This window comes from Cnephaeus nilssonii, assembly GCF_951640355.1.
Source record: "Cnephaeus nilssonii genome assembly, chromosome: 7".
NCBI lineage: Eukaryota > Metazoa > Chordata > Mammalia > Chiroptera > Vespertilionidae > Cnephaeus > Cnephaeus nilssonii.
Window position 1 is genome coordinate 56,432,043 of NC_137078.1, and position 13,504 is coordinate 56,445,546.

Here is a 13,504-nt window from a genome sequence, read left to right on the forward strand (position 1 = left end):
ACTGCCACTGCACTAGAATTTACAAATGCAAGAACTATGCCAATGTTTTCACTGACCAGAACCCAAGAACATAGGCCCTGTGCCCCTCTTCCTTTTTCCTGCTCCTAAAAATATTATATACTCAGACTACATCATTTTAACTTTTCCACAAAATTGCCTTCATTGAATTAGTGCTTCATTGATATTCTTTCTACTTTGAGCAAAGGTTGTTCTAAAAACCTGTCACATCAACTCTGCACCTGTATAAGCTATAAAGCTGTTGTTGAGGACATGGTTCATTAAATTATGTGCCAGCTAATAATAAAAAAATCTCTTCCATGGGGAATGGGCACTGTTCCTCTTTTCTTTTTGTCATGTTTGCTTTCTTTTTTAATTTGTACTTTACCAATCTGTTTGCATATGCCTTCTTTGCAAATTTCTCCAAATCCTTCTTAGAAAGCACATATAATAAATTTAATATACAAACTTAACTTTTGTAATAATGGGAATAAAATGATCAAAGTTGATCTGAAAGAACTAAACTCATGAATTTTATAATCAGTATAATACTACCATTGATAGATCTTTTAGTCATTAAACAATTCTTCAATACATAGGATTGTTATCTAAAAACTGATGAGATTAGTTAAATTACTGAGTTCCAAATTTTCAGTTCTATAGTTTGCCTCTATGATAATTTCATTTCTATTACCAATGCTTTTCTATCACCAATCCCAGTTTCTATGGAAACCAATGGAAGATTGAGATGAAAAGAAAGGAAAACCTATAAATTTTTTTCTTTTAAAATAGGAACATTTTAATCACAAATACTATACATAAACAAAAAATCATAACAATACATTCTTTTGGGAAGATATTCAACACACACACACACACACACACACACACACACGCACACACACACACACACAGAGCTTTATTAGAGGAATTTGGCCTCATTCATGCTAGTGAATTCTTACAAATATATTTGGTTTCACAAATGGAAATTATCAAGTTACTGGTAAAGATTCTTCTGGTAAACCCCAAGAAAGAAACAATTCTCTTGGTTTAACCACTTAAGCAAGTGCAGCTCACAGTGGTAATAAATGAAGGTAATGGCTCTATTGATTTTCAATTGGAAAATGTTGTAGAAGCAAGGAAGAAGATAAGTGGGGAAATCTCATTTAAAAACTAGTTTTAATACAAGCAACAATGGCTATTCAGCAATATATAAAGTCATTTTTCCTTCGAGTTGAAGTTATACATTAATTTACTTTTTTCTTTTGTGTGTTTTCCAAACTTCTACACTTTGCATAAGTAACTTTTATACTTGAGTATATAACTATTATTTAAAGATAATTGAGGCTCGTAGCAATGTTACTCTTATCTTAATAGGCATTTTACTTTGGTCAGGCTTATTATCTGTTCTCAGATAATATGATGGACTAAATCAATAAATGTGGCAACAATTGTGTTTAGTTATACATTCATCAAAGTTCTCAGTTTCCACCAAGAGTGCTCTTGTTTTCCTAGGTCGGCTCATGGCCACATAGTAGTCCTCAGGTGAGAAATGTTAAAGACACAGGTTGTGCTGCCTACTAGGTGTACAGGTTAATAATGCGGATTTTTCTCAATAGATGGAGTTATACATATGTTGACATATATGCGATTTGATATGTATGCTATTTGTTGTATTGCTCCTTCAGATTACCACTTGTTCCAATCGATGGCACATGCACTTTCTGAGCAGCACTTCAAAATGTACTTAGAAGTGGAAAATTGGGTCTCTGAATGGTCTGCCTCAAAACAAGAAAAGTTCTATTGGGACGGTATCCACAAATTACCTGAAAGATGGGGGAAATGTGTAGCTAGCGATGGACATTACTTTGAATAAAGCACTTTTGATGTTTCTCTTGAAATTATTGTGTTTTCTTTGATTACAAAATCCACATTATTACGGTTAATAATGCAGATTAACTATTAACCAGTTAAAAACAGATTAATTATTAACTGGTTAAGATGCAGATTAACTGTTACCGGTTAATAATGCAGATTATCAATTAACTGGTTAAAAATGCGGATTAACTATTAACCGGTTAATAATGCGGATTAATTATTATCCGGTTAATAATGCGAATTAACAATTAACCAGTTAATAGTGTGGATTAACTATCAACCGATTAAAAATTCAGATTTTGTAATCCAAAGAAAACACAATAATTTCAAGAGAAACATCAAAAGTACTTTATTCAAAGTAATGTCCATCACTAGCTATACATTTCCCTCATCTTTCAGGTAATTTGTGGATACCGTCCCAATAGAACTTTTTTTGACATATGAAGTTTTGAAGCTTTCTGTCAATACAACAAAATAGCATAATATCAAATCATATATATATATATATATATATATATATATATATATATATATAATCAACATATGTGTAACTCCATCTATTGAAAAAATCCGCATTATTAACTGGTACACCTAGTAAATGTTATCTTTTTGCCACTGAGATGGACTTGACTCATTTTGCAAATAATTCTGTAGGACAGCACTGTCCAATAGAACTGTCTGTGAAGATGGAAAGGTTCTAGATGTGTGCTGTCCAATATCGTAGCCACCAGCCACAAGTGGCTCTGGAATCCTGGAGATGTGCAGTGTGATTGAGAAACTGAACTGTAAATAGGCTACCATATTGAACAACACTGCTGTAGTTGTTTCCTCACCTGGGCCAAGATCAGCATCCCTGACTCAACATCCTTTGCTCAAGGACAGTGTTCCCACAAGCCAAGGTCTTGCCAAATTCCTAATGTTACTGAGATAATGCTTTTCCTAAAAAATTATTACTCAATTTGTATGCCATGCTTATATTGGAGCCAAAGATTTCTTATAAATAAATTCCTTTTAAAATCTGAATACTTTTCCTTTGTCTCAGAAAAAGGAAATACTTTTTTTTTTGCCTTGTCACTCTTTAAAAAAATATGCTTTTATTGATTTTTAGAGAGAGTGAAAGGGAGAAGGAGATAGAGAAACATGGATCAGCTGCCACCCATATGCATCCTGACCGGGGATCAAGCCCGCATGTGCCCTGACCAGGAATGGAACTGGCAACCTTTTGGTGCATAGGACCATGCTCAACCGACCAACTGAGCCACACCAGCCAGGGCAGCCTGTTCACTCTTTGAAAGTATATTCAGACATCAGCATATAGAGTCTACATGGTTGATTTAAACATTGGCCCCACATTTTCAAAAAATAATTTGGAAATAACTAAAAAAGACTCTTCTTAATTGGAATAAATAAATGCTACTCTTTTTTTCAAGTTTCAGATTGGGATTTTACTTACTGTTTCTACAACCCCTTGGAAATTTTAAACTAAAATCTGTTTCCTTACCGAAACTTTTTTTCCTCCTTCACGCGCACACTCTGCTTTGTTATTGTAGGGTGGTTCATGTGGGCTGGGCTGCTGGAATTGATTGTTTTCATGTAGAAAAAGTTGTTAAAGGATCTGTTTGTTCTTTAAGACACATATAAAGAATCACATGGAGTCAGCAAACATACCATAGAAGAAACAATTTCTAGGCCAAATTGTAGGGCCTACCAATCTTGGCAGGGTTCCTTAAACAAAGAGCGGACTTTGGGGCCCATAATGAGGCTCTATTCAGCAGGCCAGTGTAGCTAGGTCAGGAGAAGAGAGAAGAGGAAGAAACATCCCAGGCAGGAGAGACTGTGTGGATCTAATCCTCATTCAGCCAGTACTTCATTTACAGGTAGAGAACAGACACCAGGACACACTAACACGGAACAGAAATGGAGGTATATCTAATCAAAGTAGGAAAATCTAGCTGCATTATACTTTACCCTGGACCTAAGCCTTCCTGAGGGTCATCAATACATATAGCACACACAGTTGACAGCTCCAAATCTGGGCCTTTCCTGTACACCTGCTCGGGATGAGCAGAGACGATGCCCTCGGGCCATGTGTATGTGGAAATCTGAACTGCTTAGGAAAAAGCTGAAGTGTAGTCTGCATGGTTAGAGTTTGTTTCCGGGTTAGAATGCATTGTAACACACAGATGCCGGAAATCTCAGACACCAGGACAGACAGTTCTGCAGGGGACAGGTACATTTGGCCACGTGGGGAGCAAGACAAACCCACCTTCCTACATGAAACCTTGCCACGAAGCCTCTGAATATTAGACTGCAAAAGCATTGTCACCAGAGATGGGCTTCACTGGATTTTGAGGAACTGAAATAAGCTCAAATACATTAAGCCTATTGTGTAACCCTGTGCTGACAAGCCATTTATAAGCAGGCACCATCACCTATAGTTTATAGAACTACACCAGTGAAACCATAAATTTCCACTTCAGATGCCCAAAGATAATAATTTGGAAGCTAACTCAGCCACGTAAGAGTGGACTGGGTCCACAGATGCAAGGTCTTAATCAATCTGATTTTGAAAGAAAATCAGGTTGAGGCCTCTAAGGACCGGATGCAAACAGAAACTTGGACCCCTATGGCCCTGGTATGATAAGGAGTTTTCAAATTCGCTGACCACAGTTAGTGGGGAAACTTGGGTAACGTTTCCAAATAGTACAACTAGCAGCTTGTACAACCTATGAAGCTGCGCATCCTGTTTCAGAGAACATGTATTTATTTAGAATGTAGCCTTTTTTCAAGTGGGTCTGCATTATTTCCTGAGAAATCGAAATGAAATAATTTCCCTTTCCTAATAATCAGGGAGACTTATGGTATTTCCAATGAAGAAACAAAGAGGGCACAGGTACTAATAAGTAACTTTATATGACTTGGAATGGTGGTGGTACAGGAGCACTCAGGGAACTCCAGTACAAAGCCCTGAGCTGGAGTGGTCAAGTTCACAGAATCACGGCCAGGCTCATTAATGCAGCCTGACTCAGTTGCCCATGCCATGCCAGTGCCAGGCACCTAAGTGCATATTCCACCAGAGATTTAAACTGGTGGTCCCTGGAAGAGCGGAGAACACTGCGGTAGCCATGGGGCCTCACAGACAATGAGCGGGTGGGTGGGAGGGACTTTAGAAAAAGGAAAAAGGACAAGACTGAGGGTAGCAGAGGGAAAGAAGCAAGAAACAGCAGTCCAGCCTGGGAGCAGTAGGGAAAGAAAGCAGTGAACAGCTAACAGAGCTTTGTGGGGGCCAGAATGGAGGGGAGGGGACAAGAGAACCCAGGGAGGGGACCCAGACAGCAGCAAAGAGAAGACACAGTAGCAGAGAGAGAGAGAGTACCTGCGAGAGAGTTAACGAGAGGGCTCTGAGCCAGAAGCAAGAGGTGAGGAGAAGCTGAGTCTTCTGGGTCTTTTTTTTCCCCTGCTGAATAGAGCCTTGATTATAGTGTTACCCAAAGTCTGGTAAATTTCAGTCTATTCCCTTAACATTTCACAGCAAGAACTACATGAATGCAAAAGGCACCCCAAAGTTAAGAACCTTGAGTCAAATGTGGGCGAAAAACTCCTGCTATGGCTGCAATTAACACCCCAATGTAGGTATATTATAAAGGGTGATTTTTCAAAAAACTTATTTTTAACCACCAGGTTTATTTTCGTTCCCACTCCAGCCCAATGAGCCTAATGTGAGTCAATTCCCTCCTCCCCCCAGTAACAGCTGTTCTTTTGAACCTTATGAATAGGCATCTGATTTAGATTTGAAAGAAATCATTTTAGAAGTGGGTGCAGACTCCCATAAGCACAACTCAGATAAATCCAAGCCAAGGCACCACAGACTTCTTTAAAAATCAAGAAATCTGGTGACCAGCAAGGAGTCAGAGTTACTGTTAAATCTAAACCCAGTGGATGCATTTTCCTCCTTCAGGCTGTAAATTCAGACATAAGTGGTTTCAACTTTTCCCTACTTGTGAATTTAATATAGAAAATGTATCTGCAGCTGAACTACAAAAGGGGAAAAGTTTCTTTCAATTTTATTGGATCTCAGCTCCATTATGACTTTGTGGCCTTTGTTAGAGAAAAACATTCTCACATAACGAGCTTTTATATCATTGAGTTGGAAATGAAATAACAGTTGATGGTAGCAGCCCCTGCAGGAACTGTCTGGTTTGTGACCCACCATACTGATGACTAGTTTGCTGGCCTAATCTGGGGCAGGGTTTTAGGTGAATACAATAAAGAAGTTTAACTTGAGTAAGACTGCATGGATGTCCCATGCAATTCCTACAGAATATTATAACAGTGAGAGGTCTGAAAAGCCATTTAAGCTACTTTTTCCCTATAGGAAAAAAAAGAAAAGAAATGGGGCTTTAAGAAATTTAAACATAGCATATATTGAAGTGCAAACCTACTAAAAATGATCATTTAAATACTTACAATTCCATCTCTATCGGGTGAACCTCTGTAACAAAAAGAAATTTGTAGCTATTAGGAAAATGTATCATTCTTGCTACATAGACTAAAGTATAACAAGAAACATTAACCACCTCTCTCCCCCTCTCCCCAGTTCTCACCCCAGTAAATCCGTATAATGCAAACTAAATCAAAGCAAATCAGTCCAGTGGTATTTGAGTGTGGGGAGTGTGTATGTGTATGTGGGAGCGAGATTCTCATTAAAAGCTGAAGTCCAAAAGGCACCAAGTTGCTGCAGCAGTTTTGGTCCCCTTTGAAGAGGAGAGCTCATTAAGTGTCTGTCCCAGGCTATGGCTCCATTTAAAACTAGCACAGGGAATGTAAACCAGCTGGTTCTCTCTCCTCTTCTCCCTAGGAGTGGTCTTGAATTGCCCCCATAAGAAGGAACTACTATGGTACTGTTCAACTTACTTTGAGAATCTGAATTTTCTTCCAAATTCCTCTATTTACTGCTCCAGTGGTTATAGGAAAGCAGGAAAGGGAGGGCAGTGTTTCCTCAGGGCTCACGCTGATGACTCAGGGGAGTTCACCATGGTGGCACTGTGTGTGCCACAGTGCTCAGGAGTAAGGGCTGTAGAATAGGGTGACCCTGAGTGCCCAGACTCCACCACTTGTTAGTTCTGTAACCTCTGTCAGCCAGCTTAGATCAAATAATGTATACAAAGAATTTATAACAGTCCGTGATGCACAGCAAGTATTCAAAAATGTGGGCTATAATTTTTTCCCTCTTACATAATGTCTCTTCATTAGGAACACAAGACTGTCCACAGCAGCGACATTAGACTTTGTAGCAATAGAGGAAGTGCAAATGGTTGTGCAAAATCATATCGTTATTTTGAAAAACTGAACTGGAGGAGCCAGAGGAAGAAGCAAGAGGGTGGTCACTGTATCTCTTCCTCTTTTAATTCACTCTGCAAGGAGTTTAAAAAAGTTACCCTATAAAACACCGAATTATGCTTAGATGGGGACCTGCATTATTTGGAAGAAAACCTGAGATGGACTGTGAAATCTTGAGGAGTTTGGTGTGGTTGGAGCTGTTCTTTAGGAGGTGGGACAAGGTAATGAAATTATTGCTTTGTAGGGAAGGGCAGAGAGAGAAATGCAGAGTTAGTGGGACATCTCCTGAGCTCCAAGATGAGACGCCCCTTCTCCACCAACACCTCCTCTAAGTTAGCAGAATATTTTTACTTGGATTGCAAAACACTGGATGGAGGTTCATCGTTTTTCATAACCAGTTCTGTGCCCATGTGGATACAGGAGCTAGAAGCAGAGAGGATGCTGATATTGCAAGACCATGGGAGTTGACAGAAATCTTAGGGTCCTTGGACATTCCCTGGCTTTGGGAATTAGTTGGTTTAAAGAAATTTCTTCTAAATTAGAAGGACAGGAAGAGTCTTAGCTCATTAAACTTATAATTTATTAAACAAATAGTGAGTGCTTACAATCGGCCAGGCACTAGGCTAGGATCTGGGGATAAAAACATGAAGCCATGCTCATCACAGAAAGAATGAGACAGGCAAGTAAACCCAGTGAGATATCATGGCCATAATCAGCTCAGGTGCACAAGAAAGTACAGAGAAAAACTACCAACTCACACTCATCAAAACCAGCTTTTCCTTTTAGAACTATATACTGCAAAAAATAAAAATCAAAAAGAGCATTTCTTACTAGAATTTTAGCTTCTGCTAAAGGAATTGAGAAAGAGGTGATTGTATCCACTTTTGCATAGGCTATATCCACAGGCACTGATCCTCTGGGGCAGGAAGTGATAGATATAAAAAAAAACCATCTCTGGAGATAGGTCTGGCTGTAGTGCTGCCCATGATTGGTACAGATACAATAGCATTCTATAGAGCATCTTACAAGAGGCCACTTGATGATCTGCATATTGCAGCTATAGGGATGGCATTTCAGAAATTTTAATCAGCAAAATTGTAATTGTATATAGCAGCATTGGTGTCCTCTTCTGATCCTTTGGTCTTATCCAGTGATGAAAATGGGGCTGGTGCTTCTTAGGGTGGTGACAGTAAGCATGGTGGTTAAGAGCACTGGCTCTAGAGCCAGACTGCTTGGGTTCAATCAACCTGTATTTCCTGCATAATCCTGGGCAAGTCACTTCATCCCTTTGTGTCTTAGTTTCCTCATCTACAAAATGGCCATGATAATAGCATATACATATGCCCCACAAGACAATTAGAGGATTCCGTGAGTTTATAGAAGTGAAGAGCCCAAAATAGTGCCCAGAACATAGTAAATACTCATTAAATGTCACCTAGAATACACTTACTATATAATATGACCTCGGATGGGGAGTAGAGAGATTAGCAGCCTCAGGCTCTTGAAGTTCTCAATTTGCTTCCTAACCCTTCTTATGAAATTTCGTAATTTATTTTTAAGTGATTTTTAAAAAAAATTTAATAGCAGACCCATTATATTTACTGACTTCTATTTTAAAACTAATCATCTACCATGGACCCTTTGCCTCTGGTTTAAAAAGTGCCAGTTACCACTGCCTTTTTTCTGTTATCCTTCTATTGATCTTGATCAGGGGTCCTCAAACTTTTTAAACAGGGGGCCAGTTCACTGTCCCTCAGACCGTTGGAGGGCCGGACTATAGTTTAAAAAAAACACACTATGAACAAATTCCTATGCACACTGCTAAGTCGGCTGCTAAGCAGGACAGGCAGCGGCGGCAAAAACACCCGGCGGGCCGGATAAATGTCCTCGGCGGGCCGCATGTGGCCCACGGGCTGTAGTTTGAGGACCCCTGATCTTGATTATAATTTTGCCCATCTATTCATTTTTTTCTGGGTGATAAAAGCCCCGGTGCTTGATTCTGTACAATACTAGTTTCAAGTCTTATTTTCTGGGTAACCTTCTGCAACTTAATCCTTTTTGGCATTGATTTCTCAGCTCTAAAATTGAGATATGACTTCTAACCTTACTGAATTACTGTGAGGATTAAAAGGGATATCAATGCATACAATAGACCCTGCACAGGGTCTCCACTTAGCACAGGCTCTTTCCTTTCCTCTCTCTACCAGGCACTGTAATGATGATTAAATCAGGAAGCTCTGGTCCTAACCCCACTCTATAACTAAGGAGGTTCAATCAGCTGGAGTTGGGGCTGGTGGTACACCCTGAGGGAACTGCAACAGCCGTGAAAACAGTTGGCATCAACAAAGTTTCAATGATGGCAGATTAACATAAGCATTACCTATAGCTGAAGGGACAGCAAATTCCCAGAGCATTTGGCCAACCTTTTGTGAGAATGATGTATGACCTGATTAGAGACAGGGGCTCATGAAGAGCAAAGGCTGACAATGAACTGTTGGTCTTTTGACCATCACTGCTACTGGGACCAATTTATGGCTAATTTGCTAGCACATAAGTATTTTGGGGTGCTCCAGTGATAAGTTAAGGAGACATGCTTGGGATTCTACAAGCACATGTCTCATCAAAGTACCTCAGATAGATATTGGGCACCTATCAAAGCCTTGAGGAAAAATTCCTTACTTTCATACCTTTAGAAATGGTGATGAAGAGCAGAGCATTGGTCGCATGCAAATTAGCTCTGCCTGCTCTGGGGAGGCTGTTTGATCTCTTTTCCCTTTAGAGGGAAATTTTTCCTTTTTAATTTTCTTCACAAACCAGAGATTATGTGCAGTCAGTTGCAGACACTGTCTTCAAAGAAAAACGGATTTGATTTCTGCTAATGATGTTCTCCTGAGATGTGTGTGTCTAGTGATGCCCCATGGCACATTATAGGTGACGAGATGTTGCTGACAGGCTGACTGGTACAGTGTCTGGCTCTTTTGGGAACTTAGATTCCATCTAGAGTAAACTGAGGCCAAGGAAAGGAAAAGCATATTCCTGAGGCTGTGGGAATGCTGGCAACACTGGAAGCAGAGCCCAGGTCTGCAGGCTCCAGTGACAGAACCATCATGTTTTGGAGGTTGTTTAGAAAAGGGCAGTTTCTTAAGAAACAAGAGTAATTATGTAGTCCTCAAAAAATATTCCTGGGGAGAGATCAACCAAAGGACTTGAATGCATGCATATAAGCATAACCAATGGACACAGACACCAGGGAGTGAGGGCATGTGCTGGGGGGGGGGGGGGGGGGGGGCTTAAGGATACATATGTAATACCTTAATCAATAAAAAATATTCCTAATTCAATAATTTTGAACAGGGGTGAGGAATATCTGGTGCTCGGGCCGTGTAAGGCCCACAAAATCATTCAGTCTGGCCCTGCCAAGGCAACTGCAGGTGGGACTAAAAATTCAATAAACCTGGGAGCTTTTTTCATAGCAACATAAATTTATATTAAGTGAATTATATTAAGCAAATGATGTTATACATATCCAAATGACCCTTGGCAGGAAAAAGGTTCCCTACCCCTAATATAGAACAAGACTAGAATAAAGGTAATTTCCATGAAATAATTATTTACCAAAAGAACAAGCACTAAGGAAAATGTAAGAACAGGTGACTTAGTATTTGCTATCTATATTAAAAAATAGCTTTTATTTCCCCCTAATCCTTTATACTCTCTGGCTTAAAAACCTGCAAGGCTTCAAGGTTGCCCACTGCCTACAGAAGGAAGCCCAGGCGCCACAGCCTGGCACTTGCTATCTGGTTCTGATGTCCTTTCCAGGTTTGCCTCCAATGATCATTCTTACCTGTAGCTGACAGGTAGGCCAACTGCCTTATTTGTCTTGTCCTGAATACCAGTTGACTTTTCCACCTCACTGCTTTGGCTGCTGTTCCTTTAGCATGAAATGCCTGTCTTCAACTTGAAGGTCAAAGTTCCTCCCTCCCTGAAGCTTCAGTGATCATCTGTCCAAATGTGAGCTTTTCTACCCTCAAATTCCCATGAATTCCATTTTTATTTGCTCATAAGGAACTTACCACATATTAATTTGTACTAGTAATAATGAGTAATGTTGCTGCTATTTACTGAGCATTTTACTAAGTACTAGGTCCCAAACTAGTCATTTCAAATGTTATTTCATTTTGTTATGTGAAAGTTATTTCAGTTTGTGTGCTAGATTTTTTTATCCCATCTATAATAATAAAAGGGTAATATGCTAATCAGACCGGACATCCTTCCGGATGTCATTCCGACGTCCTTCCAGATGAAGCTGGGGCTGAAGGGAAGCAGCCCAAGTCCCGGGTGCCTGCCAGTGGCTGGAGGAGAGAAGCCCGGGACCCAGGTGCTGGAAGGAAGCCAGTGCCAGCAGCCGGGGAAAGGAAGGCCTACTCTTACACGAATTTTCATGCATCAGGCCTCTAGTGAATTATGAAATCTTGGAGGACAAGGACACAGACAATGCTCAGCAGCCTGTGATAAAATGTATGCATGATAAAAGTATAAAGGAAGAAAAGCTAAAGGTGATAAATAAATGTAACCTTCTCCACTTTTACCTGTGCCCAAATAACTATTGATTTTCACATTTTCTAACTTTCTTTCATGGATTCCAGCCAAATGATGGGTTTAATGGGCTCATTATTCTGATTTAAGCGGACCACACAAGGTCTTCAGTTTTACATGGCCACAACCAGCTGCAGGGGAGTAATGGTGCAGTCCTTACACTGGTCTTGGCTGGAATCCTGAGTTCCCGGCCTTCTTACTTTCCATGCGTAAGTTATCGGCCTGGCTCTAAGAGACACCTGAGATTACAAAATCTGAGCTAAATACTCTGGAGGACTATTTAAGATGGTCAAATAAATGGAATAGAATTATTACATCATTGGACATTTTCAAGATGGGTTTATTAGAATCTGTGGGCAATTGATTATCTTGGGTGTGATCATTTAAACATGTTAAAGTATCCACAGGGTTGTTTCTGGCACTGGCTTCTTATTTACAGCCAAATAGCCTACCCTGTGAGTTCTGTTGGTTGATTTACAGTTTTGCTTGTACAAAATCTTGGCATCAAGTAAAAGCTTTGGAATGTTATCGGAAAAAATTTCTGTTTCTGGCTAGGCCTAATCTACCTAAACAGGTGTTTTTGCTTCTTCATTTCACTCAGGGCAAACCTAGAGGTGGTAATAAATACTCGTAGTCCCCACAGAAGTAACGGTAACACTTCCTGCCTCCCAGATTTCTGGGAAGCGTGGTTATCAAGTTGTAAAATAATAACATGTGATGAAAAATTGAACACATGATCTAAAGTCTTTATCTTTGTAGCATAAACCTAAGAACCATTTATGCCTAACTGTTACAATTTAACCAGAAACAGAATAGTGCACAATATCCAAGAAAACTCTATGTCCTCTAAGCGACAATGACAACAGAATCTCTTTGAGGAGGCAAACTTTTAAAGGACTTACGTAGAATCAGTGTCCTTTTCTTTCTTCCGTATTCCAAAGGCCTTTCTTGTACGTTTTTTCAATCCTGTGGGAAAACAACAAAGGGTCAAAGCAATCCTTTTTATTTGAATGTTCCTGGCAACATTCATATAAACATATTTTAAAAGTTGCAACATATCTCTTAAATTTGAATGTTCAAAAAGCAGGGAAAGTTTCATCAATTGGGTGTATATATGTAAGTGTGTATGTGCATATAATTCACTATTTTATATATATATATATTTTAAAATATATTTTTATTGATTTTAGAGAGGGAGAGGGAGAGAGAGAGATAGAAACATCAATGATGAGATAGAATCATTGATCGGCTGCCTCCTGCACACCGCACACTGGGGATCAAGCCCACAATCCAGGCATATGCCCTGACAGGGAATCGGACTGTGACCTCCTGGTTCATAGGTCGACGCTCAACCACTGAGCTATGCCAGCAGGACCACTATTATATTTTCCAACAGATGTCTCGCAAAGATTCAGCATTGTAAGTTCTTAGTACCATAAGAAACATAAGAGCTCGCAGAAAAGATGGCGACCGGCAGGAAGGTAGGGAGAGAGATAGTGTGAGTGAGGAACCCATAGAGGAGAGTGTAGATGTGTGTGGTGTGTGTGTGTGTATGAGATAGGGTCAGTTAGATTCTGCAGGTCTTCCAAGGGGCTCCCGAACAGGGCAGCCCTAGACGGCGGAGCCCCGCGCACAAAGCGGACACTTCTCGGCGGCTGGTGCGGACGCAGAGACCACGCCATCTTGAGAAACA

General features: G+C 40.0%; 1 protein-coding gene across 7 annotated transcripts in view; it reads right to left on the bottom strand.

The window, feature by feature from the left end:
• The window catches only part of SGIP1 (SH3GL interacting endocytic adaptor 1), a 212,330-nt gene that overhangs the window by 97,704 nt on the left and 101,122 nt on the right, over positions 1-13,504 (bottom strand). For 3 of the 7 annotated variants that reach the window (XM_079777594.1, XM_079777593.1, XM_079777589.1), the window contains exons 2-3: positions 12,714-12,777; positions 6,343-6,367 (exon numbers count right to left, since the gene is read on the bottom strand). In XM_079777594.1, the coding sequence (XP_079633720.1) occupies positions 6,343-6,367; positions 12,714-12,777 (89 nt within the window). Of the gene's footprint in view, positions 1-3,376; positions 3,449-6,342; positions 6,368-12,713; positions 12,778-13,504 lie in introns of all 7 variants that reach the window. The other 4 variants (XM_079777595.1, XM_079777591.1, XM_079777592.1 and 1 more) reach the window with 2 other exon arrangements.